The 25,745-nt window shown below is 40.1% G+C and overlaps 1 protein-coding gene across 3 annotated transcripts in view; it reads right to left on the bottom strand.

The window, feature by feature from the left end:
• Positions 1–312: 312 nt before the first annotated feature.
• Positions 313–25,745, bottom strand: part of LOC128698456 (von Willebrand factor A domain-containing protein 5A) — a 102,333-nt gene continuing 76,900 nt past the window's right edge. For 2 of the 3 annotated variants that reach the window (XM_070103998.1, XM_070104000.1), the window contains 2 exons: positions 12,143–13,180; positions 313–639 (listed from right to left, as the gene is read on the bottom strand). In XM_070103998.1, the coding sequence (XP_069960099.1) occupies positions 460–639; positions 12,143–13,180 (1,218 nt within the window). In that variant the 3' untranslated portion in view covers positions 313–459. The remainder of the gene's footprint in view (positions 640–12,142; positions 13,181–25,745) is intronic. The other variant, XM_070103999.1, reaches the window with a different exon arrangement.

Genomic DNA, 25,745 nt, shown 5'->3' with positions numbered 1-25,745 from the left:
AAACATCTCTCAATTGATATTACCAACAACATTGTTCATGAGAGACTGCATTTGTCAGTTCCTCAGGATATTATATATTTGGAAAGAATAATTAATATTCATCAATGCTAAATGCAAGTGGGATTCTGATAAAAGATATTCAAACAGTATGTTAAAAAACTAGTGGCATAATAAGCGAAATATACTATCCTTAAAAATATAAATTACTAATAAAATACAGTGGACCCCCGCTTAACGATCACCTCCAAATGCGACCAATTATGTAAGTGTATTTATGTAAGTGCATTTGTACGTGTATGTTTGGGGGTCTGAAATGGACTAATCTACTTCACAATATTCCTTATGGGAAAAAATTCGGTCAGTACTGGCACCTGAACATACTATTGGAATGAAAAAAGTTCGTTAACCGGGGGTCCACTGTACTGTGCATATTCTCATAAAAAGTCATATATGACGCTATTACTGCTGTTGTGTTGCCAGGAACGTCTGAGCAGCCTTGAGAAGAGCCTCCACATCTTCACCAGAGTTAGATATATATAGTCGAGCCTTGTTGGCCAAGAGACTCCACTCGTCACGCACTGCGTCAAATTTGTTCTCCAGCAATGCCAGTGCTACAGCGGTGGCCCAGGCATTTTCATTCTGAAAATAAAGGTTCATTATTTCTTCAGAAACATATCGTACTTAAGAGTCTAACTTTATGAAAAAACTACTAAATGGATGTAATTTATGATTCACACTGATTCAGTTGACATCATTTGACAATAAATTTTAGTTTCTTATGAGGTTTAATGTAATGTTGCTTGGCAAATTTGTTGTTCTTCAACCCAAAACATCTTTTTAAAAAATTAAATTGAGTATAAATCCCTTTCCATCTAGAACTCTGTAAATAAAATATATTAACTTCATTTCCAGGGTAGCACATATCCAATTCTTTGGATCAAACAGTGCCTCTTCAGCAACACTCCAGTGCTGGAGTGTTTTATTTGCTCTGCTCTTAGAATTCATGATCTCGGTATACCTGAAAGGTGTTTCGGGGGTAAATGTCCCAGCGGCCCGGTCCATGACCAGGCCTCGTGGTGGATCAGGATCTCATCAACCTGGCTGTACGCAAACCAACGTATGAACCACGGCCTGGCTGGTCAAGTGCTGACTTTAGGTGCCTGTCCAGCTCCCTCTTGAAGACAGCCAGGGGTCTATTGGTAATCCCCTTCATGTATGCTGGGAGGCAACTGAACCTTTCTGCGTATTTTCTCCTTAGCTCATAGCCAACAAGTACATAAAAAAGACTGTGTTGCAGGGAAACTTTTATTACCACTATGTGTGTATAATATATTATCTGGGGGCTGGACTTTATCAGGTATAATATTATAAAAATAATAACCCTTGTTTTCACAAGTACAACATATACAGGCCTAGCTGACATCAATGAAATGCTTTATAGAAAGCCCTTGGTTATGCAAATCATTTAGGGCAAATTAGGTTTTGTCCCCCAGCATGTGACCCACACCAGTTGGCTAACACCCAGGTGCCTACTTACCGCTAAATGAACATAGACAGCAGGCGTTTTAAGGAAACACTTCTTAATGTTTCCACCTATACCGGGGATCAAACCACGAGCCTCAATGTGTAAGCTGAGTGCACTACCAACCAAGCACTCTGAGGTCAAGCTAGAGAGAGATCCAGGGAAAAGGGAGGAGTGAAGCAGAAATAGATACCATTTTTAATACAGTACAGTGGTACCTCAGGATACGAACAGCTCAAAACTCAAACAATTATTTAAGTGTATTTATGTAATTGCTTTTGTAAGTGAATTTTTGGGGGTCTGAAATGGATTAATCTAATTTACATTATTTCTTATGGGAACAAATTCATTCAGCATCAGTACTCAAACAGCCTTCTGGAACGAATTAAGTTCGTATCCCGAGGTACCACTGTATAAGAATTCTGGATAATCTAAGTGATAGATCTAGACAGCATGTGCATTCCTGTCAAGAAAAGTGCTCTTACCTCCCTCTTTCTCCTTGCTCTCTGCATTTGTGATCCTCAGTTCCTAGAATCAGAAATTTCCACTCTTCATAATTCATTTTCCCATCTTGGATATCGTTCCCATTTCATAGACTGCCTTCTCACGTGCTAAACAGGCTTCTCTCCCAAACTCTCTACTCCTGCAAACTCTCCTGTTCTCTGCCTTCCCTACATTTCTGATCTTTCTAATCTCAACAACTCTCTCAGTTACTTAGACCAAACTTACTTTTCGCCAGACTAACACTCTTCACATTAATCTAGTTCATACCTCCTCCTCCCTCTATAGTTGCTCCTGGTGTCTACTCTATTTCTTGTTCCTCCTGTCCTCTGCAGTACTTTGGAGAAACTGGCCAATCTCTTTCTGACAGACTTAGGGAGCACAAAAGTAGTGTTAGGCATGCCAACACTAACAATGCTCTTTTCTGTCATGTCAGAGATTACAGTCATCCTGAACATCGAAATGGTATGAACATCGAAATGGTATAAAATACCGACAAGTTGTTAGGTAAGACACATATGCAACAGTTAGGTATCTTTATTTCGAAACGTTTCGCCTACACAGTAGGCTTCTTCAGTTGAGTACAGAAAGTAGGCAGGAGCAGTAGAGATTTGAAGACGATGTAATCAGTCCATCACCCTTGAAGTCGTAGATTTGAGGTTGTCAGTCCCTCAGCCTGGAGAAGTTCTGTTCCAGTCATCCTATTGACTGGTCTTCTGCTAAAACTGTCTACCCTACTTCCAACTTTCACAGTCACCATCTCATTGAATCCTCCCTTACACACAACTTTCCTTATATGAATCTTAGTCGTGGCTTTGTCTCTATAGATGCCTTCCTTTCCCATTACATTGCAAAATGCTCCGAACTTCAGAACACCCGTGACTTAACCTGATTCTTTTTTTCCTCTTTTCCCTCTTCCCCTTTTTTCTTTTTCCTTTGGGTATTCTTTCTTCTGCCTTGGGTATTTTTCCACCCTCTGTGTTCTTGCTCCTACCCTCTGTGGGCTCCTAGCTCCCTTGCATTCCTCCTCTTTCTTAGTATTTGACTGACTCCACTACTACTACTACTACCTCCACTATTACCTCTTGTCCCGTCCCTGTCTGCTGGCCTATATATACTCTCTCCCTCTCCTCTTTTCATTAGTGTAACTTTGTAATGGTCCAAGTCGGACCGAAACATCATTGTAAGCTCCTCTCTTCTATGTGCGGGTTATTTGTGTATTGTTCCAGTCATGGTATTGTGCCATTTTTTATTTAACAGTAGCTTTAAAATAGCTGACAAAAACACACACATTACAATAAATTGTGAGAATTTATTAGGCAGATATCAGAAAATGTAAATTTAAAATGCTTAGAGGATGGAAGCGCAGAGTATTTCTATGATTTTTTTACAATAGCCTATCCAGTTTTCAATACTTGGAATTATCATTATAAGTATTCAGGAAAAGTACAAAACCAATATGGGTTTTTCAGCACCTCAATGACCAATTCAAATTCAACCTCTGGTGGCTAACCAAGGTTAAATATAAATCAGTTATTAATAAGGTATGCCTACACATATGGCCCCAGTACCAATGTACAAGTTTATACTATTGTCTGTAAAACATGCGTGAGCGTGTTTGATAGGAGTGAATGGAGACAAATGGTTTTTAATACTTGACGTGCTGTTGGAGTGTGAGCAAAGTAACATTTATGAAGGGATTCAGGGAAACCAGCAGGCCACACTTGAGTCCTGGAGATGGGAAGTACAGTGCCTGCACTCTGAAGGAGGGGTGTTAATGTTGCAGTTTAAAAACTGTAGTGTAAAGCACCCTTCTGGCAAGACAGTGATGGAGTGAATGATGGTGAAAGTTTTTCTTTTTCGGGCCACCCTGCCTTGGTGGGAATCGGCCGGTGTGACAATTGTGAGGGAAAAGTTCAATAGATAGGAGTAGAGATATAGTAACGATAGTTTCATTACCGGCTACTAGTTAAGGTAGGGTAAGTCAAGCTCCCGCCTTCCTTCCCCCTCCCCGAAAGTCGGGATACTACTCACGGCGATAATCTGTGAAGAACTAGCCAGTGGTGGTCACCAACACCTGCGACCCCCCCCCCCCCCCACATCAGCAACGGCTACGATTTCAACAAGCAGTGTCACCAACACCAGACACCCAAGTTTTAAATTAGCGTTGAATTCAGTTATCATTTATATTTTTCATTTTTCATTTTCTTTAATGTAGGATTAATATTTCATATTTAAGTGTTTTACATTTTATATTTTCTACATAATAAAGTGTTTATGTTTGTCTGTTATTATTTCTTTTTCTATTCACTAATTTTCCTGAGGAGGAGCCAGCCTGAGTAATACTGACTGAAGTTGTTACAGGGCTGAGTAAGCCTTCACAAGTGGCGACCTTGCCAGGATCAACTCTACAGAATCAAGATTCAACTCCATCTCGAATCTACCATTGGAACTTCAACGCCGCATACCACAGACGGTTACCAACAGCCATGAGTAATCATTCTCTATGGTAGGACTACAGTACAGGTATTTAAAAGATTTGGTGATTGTTATAGTCTCAATTTATTGTAAGTCAAGTCAGGCAGGATATAATATTTAATTCTGCCACCTAATTGTGTGTGAGCTTGAAACACTTTGGAGGATTAGACTCTAGGGACCCGAGATTTTCCAGTGACAACTTGTTTCATTGAGCTCTTCATTATATCAAGGGAACCGTCATAGGACACTCTTGATTTGTTGGTGAGAAGATTGGATGGTCAAGGGACCCCATTCTACTTACTGTTTGCTCAGAGCCGGCATAGAACCCTTCGTTTTCATTAATACATATGGTTTAATTGAAGCAGGGATCAAGCCCTCTGGTTTATTTAGTTTGAGCGGAGCAGGAATTGAACCCTCCATTTTCTTTAATACCCGTTTCATTTCCCTTGATAGTTTAAGTTATTCTTGCAAGTATGGATGAATACCAGTTTTGGATGAACGCTGGAAGTAAGTTAGGAATAACAGGGAAAAATTTAGAATCTTTCATTAGTGCTAAGATCCAGGAAAGACAGCTAGAAAGGGAAAGAGAAGAGAATAAGGAGAGAGAGAGAATCGAAAGAGAAGAGAATAAGGAGAGAGAGAGAATCGAAAGAGAAGAGAAAAAGGAGAGAGAGAGAATCGAAAGAGAAGACAAAAAGGAGCGTGATAAGACTTGATCGTGAGGAGAGAGCAAGAGTACGTGAAGAACAGTTTAAATTAAGGGAACTTGAAGAAAGAGCAAAGGACAGAGAATATGAGTTAAGGGAGAGAGAAAAGGATCGCGAACTCGAACAAACTCGCCTTGAATTAAAGAATAAGAAGTTAACTTTCTCACAACAGCAATTAGATGAAGGAATAATGGAACAACGTGCAGCTAGTGCACATATTCCAACACCTAATTTACCTCCCTTCACAGAGGGGGAAGACATAACTTCTTACATTATCAGGTTTGAAAATACCGCTACCCTCTGTGAATGGCCTGCTGACACCTGGGCTACCAGGTTAGGAATGTTATTTTCTGGTACCGCTTTGAAGATAAGATAAGATTAAGATAAGATTTCGTTCGGATTTTTAACCCCGGAGGGTTAGCCACCCAGGATAACCCAAGAAAGTCAGTGCGTCATCGAGGACTGTCTAACTTATTTCCATTGGGGTCCTTAATCTTGTCCCCCAGGATGCGACCCACACCAGTCGACTAACACCCAGGTACCTATTTGCTGCTAGGTGAACAGGACAACAGGTGTAAGGAAACGTGTCGAAATGTTTCCACCTGCCGGGAATCGAACCCGGGCCCTCCGTGCGTGAAGCGGGAGCTTTAGCCACCAGGCCACCGGTCGCAGGATATTATATGTAATTATAACCTACTGAAGAAGGCGATCCTTAAAGCATATCAAAAAACCACAAATTCTTACAGGAAAGATTTCAGGTATGCCACCTTACAGCCTGGCCAGAACTTTCAGCAGCTACAGGTAACACTCTTTCGTTTGTTCGACTTTTGGATAGAGAGTTCAGGAATTGATCACAGTTATGAATCTCTTAGAGACTTCATGGTTGCTGACCAGTTCCTGACAGCTCTTCCCCACCAGATCACCAGATACGAACATTCATCAGAGAACGTAACCTGATTAAAGCTGAGGAAGTTGCTGAGGCTGCTGACCTGTATGCTGAGGCTCACAATTCCTATAAAGACCTAAAGGGATCGAACCCTAAGGGCAAGGGTTCATCAGACCTTTAAGAAATCAAAGCCTCTAGTGGAAAGTAAAATGACTTCTTTTATTCCTGTTTGTCATTTGTGTGGTCTTAAGGGACATAAACGTCCAGATTGTCCTTCTAAGAAGGTCCAAAAAGTTGGAAGATGTTTTAAAGACTGTAATGACCAAGCACCCTTCTGTTCAGGAACAGTTAATGGACTTAATGTATCTACCATTTTACGAGACACTGGATGCACATGTATAGTCATTTCTGATAAGCTGTTCCCTAACCTTAAAGAAACTCATTCCTCTGCTATACTTTCAGACTACTTGGGCCGTACGGGCACTTTTCCTGCCATCCGTTGTTACATTAGGTCTAAATGGTTCACAGGTTGGTCTGAAGCCGTACTAGCTCCCATCACTTCTTGCTCCGTACTAATAGGTAATGTAAAAGGTGCCATTCTTCCTTCTGAGGTTGACCTTTCATCACCAAAGATGGATATAAGTGTTTCAGATCCTCTTTCTGTAGAGTCGGAGAAGCCCCTCGAAAGTTCAGATGAGACAATGTCTCGTGAGATTCATGTGGGATTAAAAACCAGTGATGCTATTCTCGAAAGCGAGGTAGTAGGATCACAGGTTCACTTGTTAGATGAAAGTGAAGATATCACCTCCGATACCATAAATGTCTTGACTAGGGCTCAGACCAAAGCCCAGGCTTCTCCTACTGTCCATCCTTTGATTTTCCCTGACTTTAAGCCTTTAGATATATTGAAGGACTCTTTTGTCAATTTACAACGTAATTGCCCTTCTCTTCAGAATTGCCATAATGCCGCTAAACAAAATCAAGTTATTCAAAGGAAAAACTTTTCATATAAATTTGAATATATAAAGGGATTCAGGGAAACCGGTTATTTTCATATAGTCGGACTTGAGTCCTGGAAATGGGAAGTACAATGCCTGCACTTTAAAGGAGGGGTTTGGGATATTGGCAGTTTGGAGGGATATGTTGTGTATCTCTATACGTATATGCTTCTAAACTGTTGTATTCTGAGCACCTCTGCAAAACCAGTGATAATGTGCGAGTGTGGTGAAAGTGTTGAATGATGATGAAAGTATTTTCTTTTTGGGGATTTTCTTTCTTTTTTTTGGGTCACCCTGCCTCGGTGGGAGACGACCGACTTGTTGAAAAAAAAAAAAAAAAAAAAAAAATCTTGCACAAGTCAGTATTCAAATTAAATTCAGATGAGACAGACTATTCCATCTTAGTTGTCCCAAGTCAATGCAGAGAGACTGTTCTTAAAATGGCTCATGACCTGCCAGTGGCCGGACATTTCTCACATCGTAAAACTTTAAATAAAATTAGGGAAACCTATTTTTGGCCTAAAATGTCCTCAGATGTCACTAACTATTGTAGATCGTGTAAAGTTTGCCAACTGTCATCCTCCCGAGGTACCAGGCGAGTACCTATGGTCAAAATGCCAGTCTTTACGGTACCTTTTGAAAGAGTAGCTATTGACATCGTTGGTCTTTTATCTCCACTTTCATCTGGGGGACATAGATATATATTAACATTAGTTGATTATGCTTCGAGTTTCCCTGAAGCAGTTCCCTTAAAGACCATAACTACTACAGAGGTGGCTGAAGCCCTTTTGTCCATCTTCTCCAGAGTGGGCATCCCTAGAGAAATTTTGTCTGACTGTGGGACACAATTCACATCTGACTTAATGCAACATCTATACCAACTTCTGGGAGTGAAGCCTCTCTTCACCACACCCTATCATCCCAGCTGTAATGGGAGGATTGAGCGCCAGCATTCGATTCTCAAGTCCATTTTAAGGAAACTTTGCCCCCTTAAACCTAAGGAGTGGCATCGTTACCTACCCTGTGCTTTGTTTGCCATGAGGGAAGTTCCCAGTGACTCTTTGGGGTTTTCACCTTTTGAACTTCTCTATGGTAGACAGGCCAGAGGTCCACTGTCCATCCTTCATGACTTATGGACTAATGAGGAGGTAAATGCTGAGGTTCAGTCTTCTTACCAGTTTCTCCTTGACCTTAGATCCAAACTTGAGGAGACCTCTGACATAGTTTCGAAAAACCTAAGCTTGTCAATGGACCAGTACAAAACCTATTTTGATTCCAAAAGTCAGAGGAGAAGTTTTAAAGTAGGAGATGAAGTTCTTGTACTTTTGCCGATTAAGTCAAATAAATTGTTAGTAGCATGGAAAGGTCCATATAAAGTATTAAAAATTTGTGGGAAAGTTGACTACCTCATAGAAGTCAAGGGGAAACCTAAGCTTTATCATATCAACATCCTTAAGAAATATTACCGAAGAAATTCGGTTAACTGCCTTAATAACTTTGACTTAGTTTTTCCACACGAACTTGATAAGACAACTGAAGAATGTAAAGTGTGCGTAATTGACACCTCTAACTTAGACCATGATGAAGAACTACATGACTTGGTGACTCTTGACCACTCGGATGCAACCAACATTAATATTAATGAATCTTTGGATGACCATAAGAGACATGAACTACTTCAATGTGTGAGTAACTTTTCAGACGTCTTTACTGATATTCCAGGTGTTACCTCCACGGTAGTCCATAAGATTGACTTATTGACGGACAATCCTATCAAACGGAAATTATACCCAGTTCCAGTTCACCTTAGGGATGCATTTGACCGAGAGGTAGACAAATTATTAAAACTAAAGATCATTGAACCTTCAGTATCTGCATATTGCTCACCAGTAGTCATGGTTAAGAAGGAGGATAATTCATATAGACTTGCTATTGACTTCAGAGGCCTTAATGCTATAACTCAGTGGGATGCTGAGCCTATGCCCTTAATAGATAGCGATCTACACAAATTTTATGACGCTTCCTTCTTTTCAGAGATTGATATTGCACAGGCATATCATCAAGTAATGTTAGATCCTTCTTCTAAGCAGTACACCACTTTTCCTACACACCAAGGACTGATGCAGTATAGAACTATGCCCTTCGGTTTGGTAACTGCCTGTGCTACCTACGTGAGACTGATGAGAAAGGTCTTGGGTAATATGCCAAATGTTTCAGTTTATTTTGATAACATTTACGTAATGACATCTACGTGGGGCGAACATATCCAAACATTAACATCAGTTTTGCGTAGGTTACGCTCACATGGCCTCACTGCCAAGCCGAAGAAATGCTTCCTTGGGTATAACAAGATTAGATATCTTGGACTGATACTTTCTAATAACACTCTGCAGCCTCTCCCCAGTAAGATCAAAGCTTTATTAGAATTTAAATTCCCCAAAACCAAGAAGCTCATGCGAAGCTTTCTTGGTTCTGTAAATTGTTATGCACGGTTTATCCCGAACCTTACTGATCTTATAGGCATCTTATCTGACTTCCTTAAAAAGTCTGTGAAGGAACCTCTTGAACTTTCCGACGTAGCTCGGGAAAAGTTTAATGAGATTAAAAGTATCTTTTCGAAAGACCCTATACTTAAGATTCCAGATATTAATAAAACATTTTGTTTGAGAACTGATGCCTCCAATACGGGCTTAGGTGCAGTGTTACTACAATACCATGATGGTACTCCCTTCCCTGTATGCTTCCTAAGCTGGAAACTCCTTCCCGCAGAAACAAGATACTCCACAATAGAAAAGGAATGTTTAGCCCTTGTGTGGGGTATCTCCAAACTTAAATTTTATTTGCTGGGAAAAGAATTCATTTTAGAAACGGACCACAAACCTTTGATATACCTAGAAACTTTTAAGGGAACCAATAGTCGCCTCTTGAGGTGGACATTGGCACTCCAGGCTTTTAAGTTCCATATTGTGTATATCAATGGTTCATCCAATTATTTCTCTGACTGGTTAAGTCGTGACAGTCAGTAGAAGATTTGTTGCCTTACGCGACTTCCACATATTAGAACTTTTTCCTCGCCTATTCTTCTTATACTCCTTGACTATAAGTCTTGGTATGGGGGAGTGTGAGGGAAAAGTTCAATAGATAGGAGTAGAGATATAGTAACGATAGTTTCATTACTTGCTACTAGTTAAGGTAGGGTAAGTCAAGCTCCCGCCTTCCTTCCCCCTCCCCGAAAGTGATAGTTTCATTGCCGGCTACTAGTTAAGGTAGGGTAAATCACGCTCCCGTTTTTCCCGCCTTTTCTCCCCCACCCCTAAAGTGATAGTTTGATTGCCGGCTGCTTGTTAACGTGGTCAGTCTAGCTCCCGCTATCCCTTCCCCTCCCTCTTCCCCCCCCCCTCGAAAGGTGACGTGTGGGGCTCTGGTCAAACAGTAAATCACTCGACTCACAGCTCCCAACACTACTGTAAGTACATGCCTGCCTTGTATTCTAGTGGATTTATTGGTTAAAAGCTTCACTTTTGACCAATAATAAACTTAGTCCTTTCAGTCTTGCTCTAGGTTGACTGTTGTAATAATCACCATGCCTTTTGAGTATTGTACACTGCCATGGAGAGTGATTATTTAAGCAGTGGGTAACCTGTCTATCTTTTCAGCTTGGATGACAGTGAGGGTCACCTGTCAATCAACGAGAAGAACGGATGGAGAAGGACTAACGTCCAGAGACTTCCCCATTTTGGATCTAATTACCTGTGCACCTGTATGAAATTGCAGGACGTAACCCCACTTCATTGCAGCGGTAAAGAACCTGCTTTCCTGTCATTGGGATACTACTCACGGCGATAATCTGTGAAGAACTAGCCAGTGGTGGTCACCAACACCTGCGACCCCCCCCCCCCCACATCAGCAACGGCTACGATTTCAACAAGCAGTGTCACCAACACCAGACACCCAAGTTTTAAATTAGCGTTGAATTCAGTTATCATTTATATTTTTCATTTTTCATTTTCTTTAATGTAGGATTAATATTTCATATTTAAGTGTTTTACATTTTATATTTTCTACATAATAAAGTGTTTATGTTTGTCTGTTATTATTTCTTTTTCTATTCACTAATTTTCCTGAGGAGGAGCCAGCCTGGGTAATACTGTCAGAAGTTGTTACAGGGCTGAGTAAGCCTTCACAACACTAAAAATAAAAATAACTGTAAAATTATTTGTAGATTAGACAATTAAAGCTTGCCTTAACAAACATTCATAGTCATGTTGAAGACTGAGACATCTGTGCAACATTTGGGAATCTTTGTTGAGGAAATGCTTCACCATCTAGTGGCTTCCTCAGTCCAATACAAAGAAGCCGCTGCCTGGCATAACATTTCCTCAATAAAGATTGCCAAATGTTGCATGTGTCTTAATTCTTCAACTTGTCAGTTTCTAAACCATTTACATCACTCACAGTCATACCATGATATTGTTGTGATTATTGATCTTATATCAAGTGCATCCCTGATTACATCTTAATTATTTCTTTTTCAACAAGTTGGCCATCTCCCACCGAGGCAGGGTGACCCAAAAAGAAAGAAAAAATCCCCAAAAAGAAAATACGTTCATCATCATTCAACACTTTCAACTCACTCATACATAATCACTGTCTATTCAGAGGCACCCAGATACAACAGTAAAAAGGGATTGTTGGTGTGGATGTTACAACCTGGTCAGTAGTAAGCAAATGCAAAATATTCCGTGCATTTTGTATATAATTAAATTTATAAATAACAAAAAAAAAGACACTATATCGTGACTGGAACAACACAAATAACCCGCACATAGAAAAGTGAAGCTTACGACGATGTTTTGGTCCAACTTAGACCATTTGTAAATGGTCCAAGTCAGACCGAAACGTCGGCGTTAAGCTCCTCTTTTCTATGTGCGGGTTATTTGTGTATTAAATTTATTGTACAAGAAAATAAGAAAATGTGACAAGTTTGGAATATATTAATATCTTAAATTTAGATAATCTTTTGGTTCATTGATGATGTGATAGCTCTTACCTGGGAAGGCTTCTTGTCCTGGAGTTGGGCAAGACTCACTGAACAGAGTTTAGCCACATCTGGCAGTGTCCATGAGCCATCAAATTTCTGTAGATTTACAATCTGCAGGAGATGAACACCAGATCCACTCTTCAAATCTTCTAAATTATCTGCAGAGCCACCATTCGAACTGTCAAATTCAACCTCCATATGCTCTTGCTGGCAACTCAACGTTTGCAGGCCATCTTGCTGACTAGATGAGCCAAAACCTTGAGGGCTGCTTCCCTGACTTGTTGAGCCAAAACTAAAAGCATGAGGGCCACTTCCTTGACTTTTTGAACCTAAAGTTTGAGGGCCATTTTTCTCATTTTCTGACACTAAAGTTTGTGGGTCACCCATGCTTGAACCAAACCTAAAAGCCTGAGGGCCACTTCCCTGATTTTCTGACCCTAAAGTCTGCAGTCCACCCATGCTTGAACCAAACCTAAAAGCCTGAGGGCCACTTCCCTGATTTTCTGACACTAAAGTCTGCAGTCCACCCATGTTTGAACCAAACCTAAAAGGCTGAGGGCCACTTCCCTGACTTTCTGACCCTATAGTCTGTGGGCTACCCATGCTTGAGCCAAAGCTACAAGGCTGAGGGCCACCAGTGCTTGAACTAAAACTTAAAAGCAGAGGGTCATCTCCCTGACTTTTTGAATCAAAAGTTTGTTGGCCACCTCCCTGACTTGATGAACCAAAACCAAAAGTTTGTTGGCCACCTCCCTGACTTGATGAACCAAAAACTCCACCTTCCTGACTTGATGAACCAAAAAGGCCACCTCCCTGACCTGATGAACCAAAACCAGAAGTTTGTTGGCCACCTCCCTGACGTGATGAATCAATAAGGCCACCTCCCTGACTTGATGAACCAAAAAAGCCACCTCCCTGACCTGATGAACCAAAAAAGCCACCTCCCTGACTTGATGAACCAAAACCAAAAGTTTGTTGGCCACCTCCCTGACTTGATAAACTAACACCAGGAATTTGAGAGCCACCTAATTGGAATGAAAAACCAACCTGTAAAAAGAGGAAAAAAGACAAATTAAATTTTTACCATAATTTTGTCATTACTAATTAATACATGTACAGTAGAATCTTACATAACACATTGCAGAATGTACACTCCTTAAAACTACAGTGCTATGTTCAGTTCCAGGACTCTTGATACAATAAAATACAATTTGCTATATACAGTAAGTAATGAAATATACTCTCTTCCTCATATTTTGGCAGCCATAGCTTCCTTAAGATGAATATCTTGTAAAGGATAGCTATGGGATATAAAGTCACCTATCCAGGGTAGAAAACTGTGGTTCATGTGTTGAAGAGTATGTTTCCCTGCCTATAACCCTGTTCTACATGTCATGAGTTTGCTTCCAGTGTCAATTTTTTCCTGACCATTACCTTGTTCTGCATGTCATGAACTTGCTTCAAGTGTCAACGTTTCCCTGCCCATAACCGTGCTCCACATGTCATGAGCTTACTTCCACTCCCTGAACCTTTGTGGTGTCCAGTGGTTTTGTGCTGTTCTTCTAGGTAACAAGCCTACCCCTTGCTGAGGAGACAGTCTTCTTAATGGGATCATCCCACCACTTCTTTAGGGGTATGGCTTGTTTGCCTTTCTTGGTCATTCTTTTTGGGTTATACTGCACTCTGAAAGGTGGCCTCCAGCACCAGAGTAAGCACTGTGAAGTGCTTACTCTGGTCACTTTTTTGAAGTTTTGAATGCTCCTCTCTACATCATGCCTCACATATGGTTTATTCAGGTATACACAAATACAGTTAGATAGATTATAATTATCATACACAGCAGCATATGTGTCGAGAACCTAGGATAACCCAAAAAAGTCAAAGTGACTTAATCCCACTGGGATCCTCCTAGCCTCAGGCTTTATATTTGCAGCAAACAACTATGTAGAAAAGTGTCTAACTCACTTCCACACCCATAACATCAGCAGTTGTGGGCCCTACTGGCCCTACTGTCCCCCACACCATTACAGAAAATCCACAACAGACTTTGTTTTTTAACTGTCAGCAATGGTTACCAGTCAGTATCAACATTGCATCCCCAATTCTCAAGAAATCCTTCCCTATAATTCCTCTCAGTTACTCCAGTGAGGATTTCCTTTCACAAAAGGTGCTACTGATTATTTGAAAGCAGAAGGGATAATAATACAAATAATATGGACGAAAGGACATAAATGCATACACCTAGGATAATTATACTAGATAAATTTTGGTCCTGGGACCTTTGTCACCCCAAATGACCATTTGGGGTGACAAAAGTCTCAGGACTGAAACATCAATCAATCAATTTATTTCCACGTGATACATAGCTACTACAAAATTGGATGACATTACAATAACAAAGTGGAAAGTCCCATAGTAATGCAAGACATTTCGGGCAATCTAACTTATGTCTGGAAGAACAGATACTCTCCTGCTTACGAACAGATTTGGTTCTGAGTGGTCGTTTGTAAGTCCATTTCTTTGTGCCTAACGCCAGACATATTGGGGGTATAAGCATATGTATGAACAATGCTGTCAGATTATGAATGACACTGTCAGAGTAACCTACTATGTACTGATTACATCTTGGCGCTTTCTTCAAATTGTATCATCAAAAGTTCACAACACAAATGTTTGCATGTAGGAGACTCTCTGTATAGTATTTTACATATGTGTATTTTTTTTTTTTTTTTTTTTTTTTTTTTAAAAAAGTCGGCCGTCTCCCACCGAGGCAGGGTGACCCAAAAAAGAAAGAAAATCCCCAAAAAGAAAATACTTTCATCATCATTCAACACTTTCACCACACTCGCACATTATCACTGTTTTTGCAGAGGTGCTCAGAATACAACAGTCTAGAAGCATAAACATATAAAGATACACAACATATCCCTCCAAACTGCCAATATCCCAAACCCCTCCTTTAAAGTGCAGGCATTGTACTTCCCATTTCCAGGACTCAAGTCCGACTATATGAAAATAACCGGTTTCCCTGAATCCCTTCACTAAATATTACCCTGCTCACACTCCAACAGATCGTCAGGTCCCAAGTACCATTCGTCTCCATTCACTCCTATCTAACACGCTCACGCACGCTTGCTGGAAGTCCAAGCCCCTTACCCACAAAACCTCCTTTACCCCCTCTCTCCAACCCTTTCGAGGACGACCCCTACCCCGCCTTCCTTCCCCTATAGATTTATATGCTTTCCATGTCATTCTACTGTGATCCATTCTCTCTAAATGACCAAACCACCTCAACAACCCCTCTTCTGCCCTCTGACTAATACTTTTATTAACTCCACACCTTCTCCTAATTTCCACACTCCGAATTTTCTGCATAATATTTACACCACACATTGCCCTTAAACAGGACATCTCCGCTGCCTCCAACCGTCTCCTCGCTGCTGCATTTACCACCCAAGCTTCACACCCATATAAGAGTGTTGGTACTACTATACTTTCATACATTCCCTTCTTTGCCTCCATAGATAACGTTTTTTGACTCCACATATACCTCAACGCACCACTCACCTTTTTTCCCTCATCAATTCTATGATTAACCTCATCCTTCATAAATCCATCCGCCGACACGTCAACTCCCAAGTATCTGAAAACATTCACTTCTTCCATACTCCTCCTCCCCAATTTGATATCCAATTTTTCTTTATCTAAATCATTTGACACCCTCATCACCTTACTCTTTTCTATGTTCACTTTCAACTTTCTACCTTTACACACATTCCCAAACTCATCCACTAACCTTTGCAATTTTTCTTTAGAATCTCCCATAAGCACAGTATCATCAGCAAAAAGTAACTGTGTCAATTCCCATTTTGAATTTGATTCCCCATAATTTAATCCCACCCCTCTCCCAAACACCCTAGCATTTACTTCCTTTACAACCCCATCTATAAATATATTAAACAACCATGGTGACATTACACATCCCTGTCTAAGACCTACTTTTACTGGGAAGTAGTCTCCCTCTCTTCTACACACCCTAACCTGAGCCTCACTATCCTCATAAAAACTCTTTACAGCATTTAATAACTTACCACCTATTCCATATACTTGCAACATCTGCCACATTGCTCCTCTATCCACTCTATCATATGCCTTTTCTAAATCCATAAATGCAATAAAAACTTCCCTATCTTTATCTAAATACTGTTCACATATATGCTTCAATGTAAACACCTGATCTACACATCCCCTACCCACTCTAAAACCTCCTTGCTCATCCGCAATCCTACATTCTGTCTTACCTCTAATTCTTTCAATTATAACCCTACCGTACACTTTTCCTGGTATACTCAGTAAACTTATTCCTCTATAATTTTTACAGTCTCTTTTGTCCCCTTTCCCTTTATATAAAGGGACTATACATGCTCTCTGCCAATCCCTAGGTACCTTCCCCTCTTTCATACATTTATTAAACAAAAGTACCAACCACTCCAACACTATATCCCCCCCTGCTTTTAACATTTCTGTCATGATCCCATCAGTTCCAGCTGCTTTACCCCCTTTCATTTTACGTAATGCCTCACGTACCTCCCCCACACTTACATTCTGCTCTTCTTCACTCCTAAAAGATGGTATACCTCCCTGACCAGTGCATGAAATTACTGCCTCTGTTTCTTCCTTAACATTTAAAAGTTCCTCAAAATATTCTCGCCATCTACCCAATACCTCCATCTCCCCATCTACTAACTCCCCTACTCTGTTTTTAACTGACAAATCCATATTTTCCCTAGGCTTTCTTAACTTGTTTAACTCACTCCAAAATTTTTTCTTATTTTCATTAAAATTTCTTGACAGTGCCTCTCCCACTCTATCATCTGCTCTCCTTTTGCACTCTCTCACCACTCTCTTTACCTTTCTTTTACTCTCCATATACTCTGCTCTTCTTATAACACTTCTGCTTTGTAAAAACCTCTCATAAGCTACCTTTTTCTCTTTTATCACACCCTTTACTTCATCATTCCACCAATCACTCCTCTTTCCTCCTGCCCCCACCCTCCTATAACCACAAACTTCTGCCCCACATTCTAATACTGCATTTTTAAAACTATTCCAACCCTCTTCAACCCCCCCACTACTCATCTTTGCACTAGCCCACCTTTCTGCCAATAGTCGCTTATATCTCACCCGAACTTCCTCCTCCCTTAGTTTATACACTTTCACTTCCCTCTTACTTGTTGTTGCCACCTTCCTCTTTTCCCATCTACCTCTTACTCTAACTGTAGCTACAACTAAATAATGATCCGATATATCAGTTGCCCCTCTATAAACATGTACATCCTGGAGCCTACCCATCAACCTTTTATCCACCAATACATAATCTAATAAACTACTTTCATTACGTGCTACATCATACCTTGTATATTTATTTATCCTCTTTTTCATAAAATATGTATTACTTATTACCAAATTTCTTTCTACACATAGCTCAATTAAAGGCTCCCCATTTACATTTACCCCTGGCACCCCAAATTTACCTACTACTCCCTCCATAACATTTTTACCCACTTTAGCATTAAAATCCCCAACCACCATTACTCTCACACTTGATTCAAAACTCCCCACGCATTCACTCAACATTTCCCAAAATCTCTCTCTCTCCTCTACACTTCTCTCTTCTCCAGGTGCATACACGCTTATTATAACCCACTTTTCACATCCAATCTTTATTTTACTCCACATAATCCTTGAATTAATACATTTATAGTCCCTCTTTTCCTGCCATAGCTTATCCTTCAACATTATTGCTACTCCTTCTTTAGCTCTAACTCTATTTGAAACCCCTGACCTAATCCCATTTATTCCTCTCCACTGAAACTCTCCCACCCCCTTCAGCTTTGTTTCACTTAAAGCCAGGACATCCAGCTTCTTCTCATTCATAACATCCACAATCATCTCTTTCTTATCATCTGCACAACATCCACGCACATTCAGACTTCCCACTTTGACAATTTTCTTCTTCTTATATATGTATATAGGACAATAATGATTTTCACAATAAAATAGATTACATGAATATTAAAAAATGTTTTATTCTTATTGTAATTTTTATTATAATTTTATTTTGAATTAATGGAATAATCTTAATATAGTATAATCTAAGTGTTCTTATTCCCATGTAACCCATGATTTTATCTGTTTCATTTAAATTTATTTATTTTTATTTATTATCACACCTGCCTTGGTGGGAATCGGCCAGTGTGATAATAAATAAAAATAAATAAATTTAAATGAAACAGATAAAATCATGGGTTACATGGGAATAAGAACACTTAGATTATACTATATTAAGATTATTCCATTAATTCAAAATAAAATTATAATAAAAATTACAATAAGAATAAAACATTTTTTTTTTTAACAGGTTGGCCGTTTCCCACCAAGGCGGGGTGACCCAAAAGAAAGAAAAACTCAAAAAGAAAGGAAAAAATTTTAATTATCATTCAACACTTTCACTATCACTCATACAAAATCAGTGTCTTTGCAGAGGTGCCCAGATATGACAATTTAGATAGTCACTCCAAACTACCAATATCCCAAACCCCTCCTTTAACCCTATCACTGTCAAGACCCCAAATCCTAAAGTGTTTCTCCGTGTCACAAAATATTCGAAAAAAAAAAAAAATTTTCTTATGAAATGAAACAGAAACTTTTCCCAATGGTAATGACACCAAAAGTATGAAATTTGATGGAAAGCTTATGGAATTACGCTCTCGCAAAGTTAGCGATCTCAGTGATATATGCGAATTGGCGATTTCGCCCACTTCGAGCCCTATTTTCGGCCAATTCCATTGTAAAAGTCAACCAAACTCATAGCTATTTCTTTAGCACTTCATTTGTTCTATCAAATGAATACAAGAAATGGCCCATTCATCGATTTCAACTACCCAATAAAGTGGTCAGAAATTGGCAATTTGGCCAATTTCACACAAAATAAAAAAGATGCCAATTTCAAAATAAGGTCCAGAATAAACAATGGAGACATTCCTGGAACTAAAATAACATTTTCTCTGTTTATTAGTCACATATCCAGGCCCCTCTTATATTACTCTTGCTTTCTATTTTAAATTTTTATTCACATAAAAAATATATTATTTACTGTTATGCAGACTACTGCATTATTGCAATAATTTTACAGCATAAGTCAACTCATTTGTGACTGCGTATTAGACCAGCCAGTCGGACACGTATTGGATGGTTACATCATTTGTTTACTCTTGAACATCGCAAAAAAGCAAACATTTCTGATACTTTGAGCTCAATTTCAAGGTCCTTTTCATTGGGAAACCAATCAAAATAATCTCTATTTATGTCACATATCTTCCATTCTATTAAATGAGACCAAGAAAACGAGAATACAACCATAAATACTATATGAAAATACAGTGGACCCCCGTTTAACGATCACCTCCAAATGCGACCAATTATGTAAGTGTATTTATGTAAGTGCGTTTGTACGTGTATGTTTGGGGGTCTGAAATGGACTAATCTACTTCACAATATTCCTTATGGGAACAAATTCAGTCAGTACTGGTACCTGAACATACTTCTGTAATGAAAAAAGATCGTTAATCGGGGGTCCACTGTACATCTCAAAGTCCACATTTTAATCCAAAAAAACGGTCAGGCTGCGTGCTGCAGGATTTTTTTTTACACTGCGCACATTGACCACACAGGCCCATTCTCTCATTTGTGGGCCTACCAGCTTTCTCTCTCTTGATCTGAAGCCACTACAATTTTGACGTATTAATACGTTAAAAACACTGGCATGTAAGACATATATATACGACACCGACAGTCAAAGGGTTAAAGTGCAGGCGTTGTACTTCCCATTTCCAGGACCCAAGTCCGGCTAACTGGTTCCCCTGAATCCCTTCACAAAATATTACCCTGCTCACATTCCAACAGCTTGTCAGGTCCCAAAAATCATTCATCTTCATTCACTCCTCTCCAACACGCTCAAGCACAGTTGCTGGAAATCCAAGCCCCTCACCCACAAAACCTCCTTTACCCCCTCCCTCCAACCTTTTCAAGGACGACCCTTACCCCGCCTTCCTTCCCCTACAGATTTATACACTCTCCAAGTCAATCTACTTTGTTCCATTCTCTCTAAATGAGCAAACTACCTCAACATCCCCTCCTCAGCCCTCTGATTAATACTTTTAGTAACTCCACACCACTTAATTTCCACACTATGAATTCTCTGCATAATATTTACACCACACACTGCCCTTAGACAGGACATCTCCACTGCCTCCAGGTGCCTCCTTGCTGCAGCATTTACAACCCAAGCTTCACACCACTATACTTTCATACATTCCCTTCTCTGTCTCCACAGATTCCTCAATGCACCACTCACCTTTTTTCCTTCAACAATTCTATGGTTAACCTCATCTTTCACAAACCCATCTCCTGACAAGTCAACTTCCAAATATCTGAAAACATTCACTTCTCCCATACTCCCTCTCTCCAATGTGATATCCAATTTTTCTTTATCTAAATCGTTTGATATCCTCATTACCTTATTCTTATCTATGTTCACTTTCAACTTTCTACCTTTACACACCCTCCCAAAGTCATCCACTAGCCTTTGTAACTTTTCTTTAGAATCTCTCATAAGCACAGCATCATCAGCAAAAAGTAACTGAGTCAACTCCCATTTTGTATTTGATTCCCCATAATTTAATCCCACCCCTCTCCCCAACACCCTAGCATTTACTTCTTTTACAACCCCATCTATAAATATATTAAACAACCATGGTGACATTACACATCCCTGTGGATGGCCCAGTGGCCTGGTGGCTAAAGCTCCCGCTTCACACACGGAGGACCCGGGTTCGATTCCCAGCAGGTGGAAACATTTTGACATGTTTCCTTACACCTGTTGTCCTGTTCACCAAGCAGCAAATAGGTACCTGGGTGTTAGTTGACTGGTGTGGGTCACATCCTGGGGGACAAGATTAAGGACCCCCAATGGAAATAAGTTAGACAGTCCTCGATGACGCACTGACTTTCTTGGGTTATCCTGGGTGGCTAACCCTACGGGGTTAAAAATCCGAACGAAATCTTATCTTATCTTATCTTACCAGGAAGTAATCTCCCTTTCTCCTACACACCTTAACCTGAGCCTCACTATCCTCATAAAAACTCTTTACAGCATTTAGTAACTTACTACCTATTCCATATACACTTGCAACATCTGCCATATTGCTCCCCTATCCACTTTATCATATGCCTTTTCTAAATCCATAAATGCAATAAAAACTTCCCTACCTTTAGCTAAATACTGTTCACATATATACTTCAATATAAACACTTGATCTACACATCTCCTACCTACTGTAAAGCTCCTTGCTCATCCGCAATCCTACTCTATGTCTTACCTCTAATTCTTTCAATAATAACTACCATACACTTTACCTGGTCTACTCAGTAAACTTATTCCCCTATAATTTTTACAGTCTTATTTGTCCCCCTTCCCTTTATATAAAGGAACTATATATGCTCTCTACCAATCCCTAGGTACCTTCCCCTCTTCCATACATTTATTAAACCAAAACACCAACCAGCCCAACACCATATAACCCCTGCTTTCAACATTTTTGTCGTGATCCCATCAGTTCCAGCTGCTTTACCCCCTTTCATTCTATGTAATGCCTCACGTACCTCCCACACACTCACATCCTGCTCTTCTTCACTCCTAAAAGATGTTATACCTCCCTGGCCTGCACATGAAATTACTGCCTCCCTTTTTTTTTTTTTTTTTATCAATATTTTAAAAGTCGTAGGTAGTAGGTTGGTAGACAGCAACCACCCAGGGAAGTACTACCGTCCTGCCAGATGACTGTGAAACAAAAACCTGTAACTGTTTTGCATGATGGTAGGATTGCTGGTTTTCTTTTTCTGTCTCATAAACATGCTAGATAACAGGGATATCTTGCTACTCCTACTTACACTTTGGTCACACTTCACAGACACGCACATGCATATATATATATACATACATCTAGGATTTTCTCCTTATTCTAAATAGCTCTTGTTCTTTTTTATTTCTTCTATTGTCCATGGGGAAGTGGAAAAGAATCTTTCCTCCGTAAGCCATGCGTGTCGTATGAGGCGACTAAAATGCCGGGAGCAATGGGCTAGTAACCCCTTCTCCTGTATACATTTACTAAAAAAAGAGAAGAAGAAAAACTTTATAAAACTGGGTTGTTTAAATGTGCGTGGATGTAGTGCGGATGACAAGAAACAGATGATTGCTGATGTTATGAATGAAAAGAAGTTGGATGTCCTGGCTCTAAGCGAAACAAAGCTGAAGGGGGTAGGAGAGTTTCAGTGGGGGGAAATAAATGGGATTAAATCTGGAGTATCTGAGAGAGTTAGAGCAAAGGAAGGGGTAGCAGTAATGTTAAATGATCAGTTATGGAAGGAGAAAAGAGAATATGAATGTGTAAATTCGAGAATTATGTGGATTAAAGTAAAGGTTGGATGCGAGAAGTGGGTCATAATAAGCGTGTATGCACCTGGAGAAGAGAGGAATGCAGAGGAGAGAGAGAGATTTTGGGAGATGTTAAGTGAATGTATAGGAGCCTTTGAACCAAGTCAGAGAGTAATTGTGGTAGGGGACCTGAATGCTAAAGTAGGAGAAACTTTTAGAGAGGGTGTGGTAGGTAAGTTTGGGGTGCCAGGTGTAAATGATAATGGGAGCCCTTTGATTGAACTTTGTATAGAAAGGGGTTTAGTTATAGGTAATACATATTTTAAGAAAAAGAGGATAAATAAGTATACACGATATGATGTAGGGTGAAATGACAGTAGTTTGTTGGATTATGTATTAGTAGATAAAAGACTGTTGAGTAGACTTCAGGATGTACATGTTTATCGAGGGGCCACAGATATATCAGATCACTTTCTAGTTGTAGCTACACTGAGAGTAAAAGGTAGATGGGATACAAGGAGAATAGAAGCATCAGGGAAGAGAGAGGTGAAGGTTTATAAACTAAAAGAGGAGGCAGTTAGGGTAAGATATAAACAGCTATTGGAGGATAGATGGGCTAATGAGAGCATAGGCAATGGGGTCGAAGAGGAATGGGGTAGGTTTAAAAATGTAGTGTTAGAGTGTTCAGCAGAAGTTTGTGGTTACAGGAAAGTGGGTGCAGGAGGGAAGAGGAGCGATTGGTGGAATGATGATGTAAAGAGAGTAGTAAGGGAGAAAAAGTTAGCATATGAGAAGTTTTTACAAAGTAGAAGTGATGCAAGGAGGGAAGAGTATATGGAGAAAAAGAGAGAGGTTAAGAGAGTGGTGAAGCAATGTAAAAAGAGAGCAAATGAGAGAGTGGGTGAGCTGTTATCAACAAATTTTGTTGAAAATAAGAAAAAGTTTTGGAGTGAGATTAACAAGTTAAGGAAGCCTAGAGAACAAATGGATTTGTCAGTTAAAAATAGGAGAGGAGAGTTATTAAATGGAGAGTTAGAGGTATTGGGAAGATGGAGGGAATATTTTGAGGAATTGTTAAATGTTGATGAAGATAGGGAAGCTGTGATTTCGTGTATAGGGCAAGGAGGAATAACATCTTGTAGGAGTGAGGAAGAGCCAGTTGTGAGTGTGGGGGAAGTTCGTGAGGCAGTAGGTAAAATGAAAGGGGGTAAGGCAGCCGGGATTGATGGGATAAAGATAGAAATGTTAAAAGCAGGTGGGGATATAGTTTTGGAGTGGTTGGTGCAATTATTTAATAAATGTATGGAAGAGGGTAAGGTACCTAGGGATTGGCAGAGAGCATGCATAGTTCCTTTGTATAAAGGCAAAGGGGATAAAAGAGAGTGCAAAAATTATAGGGGGATAAGTCTGTTGAGTGTACCTGGTAAAGTGTATGGTAGAGTTATAATTGAAAGAATTAAGAGTAAGACGGAGAATAGGATAGCAGATGAACAAGGAGGCTTTAGGAAAGGTAGGGGGTGTGTGGACCAGGTGTTTACAGTGAAACATATAAGTGAACAGTATTTAGATAAGGCTAAAGAGGTCTTTGTGGCATTTATGGATTTGGAAAAGGCGTATGACAGGGTGGATAGGGGGGCAATGTGGCAGATGTTGCAAGTGTATGGTGTAGGAGGCAGGTTACTGAAAGCAGTGAAGAGTTTTTACGAGGATAGTGAGGCTCAAGTTAGAGTATGTAGAAAAGAGGGAAATTTTTTCCCAGTAAAAGTAGGCCTTAGACAAGGATGTGTGATGTCACCGTGGTTGTTTAATATATTTATAGATGGGGTTGTAAGAGAAGTAAATGCGAGGGTCTTGGCAAGAGGCGTGGAGTTAAAAGATAAAGAATCACACACAGGGTGGGAGTTGTCACAGCTGCTCTTTGCTGATGACACTGTGCTCTTGGGAGATTCTGAAGAGAAGCTGCAGAGATTGGTGGATGAATTTGGTAGGGTGTGCAAAAGAAGAAAATTAAAGGTGAATACAGGAAAGAGTAAGGTTATGAGGATAACAAAAAGATTAGGTGATGAAAGATTGAATATCAGATTGGAGGGAGAGAGTATGGAGGAGGTGAACGTATTCAGATATTTGGGAGTGGACGTGTCAGCGGATGGGTCTATGAAAGATGAGGTGAATCATAGAATTGATGAGGGAAAAAGAGTGAGTGGTGCACTTAGGAGTCTGTGGAGACAGAGAACTTTGTCCTTGGAGGCAAAGAGGGGAATGTATGAGAGTATAGTTTTACCAACGCTCTTATATGGGTGTGAAGCATGGGTGATGAATGTTGCAGCGAGGAGAAGGCTGGAGGCAGTGGAGATGTCATGTCTGAGGGCAATGTGTGGTGTGAATATAATGCAGAGAATTCGTAGTTTGGAAGTTAGGAGGAGGTGCGGGATTACCAAAACTGTTGTCCAGAGGGCTGAGGAAGGGTTGTTGAGGTGGTTCGGACATGTAGAGAGAATGGAGCGAAACAGAATAACTTCAAGAGTGTATCAGTCTGTAGTGGAAGGAAGGCGGGGTAGGGGTCGGCCTAGGAAGGGTTGGAGGGAGGGGGTAAAGGAGGTTTTGTGTGCGAGGGGCTTGGACTTCCAGCAGGCATGCGTGAGCGTGTTTGATAGGAGTGAATGGAGACAAATGGTTTTTAATACTTGACGTGCTGTTGGAGTGTGAGCAAAGTAACATTTATGAAGGGATTCAGGGAAACCGGCAGGCCGGACTTGAGTCCTGGAGATGGGAAGTACAGTGCCTGCACTCTGAAGGAGGGGTGTTAATGTTGCAGTTTAAAAACTGTAGTGTAAAGCACCCTTCTGGCAAGACAGTGATGGAGTGAATGATGGTGAAAGTTTTTCTTTTTCGGGCCACCCTGCCTTGGTGGGAATCGGCCAGTGTGATAATAATAAATAAAATTTAAAAGTTCCTCAAAATATTCCCACCATCTACCCAATACCTCCAGGTCCCCATCTACTAACTCCCCAACTCTGTTTTTAACTGACAAATCCATTCATTCCCAAAGCTTTCTTAACTTGTTTATCTTTCTCCAAATTTTTTTCTTATTCTCCACAAAATTTTTTGACAATGCCT

Source organism: Cherax quadricarinatus, chromosome 88 (assembly GCF_038502225.1).
Source record: "Cherax quadricarinatus isolate ZL_2023a chromosome 88, ASM3850222v1, whole genome shotgun sequence".
Lineage (NCBI taxonomy): Eukaryota > Metazoa > Arthropoda > Malacostraca > Decapoda > Parastacidae > Cherax > Cherax quadricarinatus.
The sequence above is the reverse complement of the archived record's forward strand: the minus strand, read 5'-3'. Positions and strand labels throughout refer to the sequence as shown.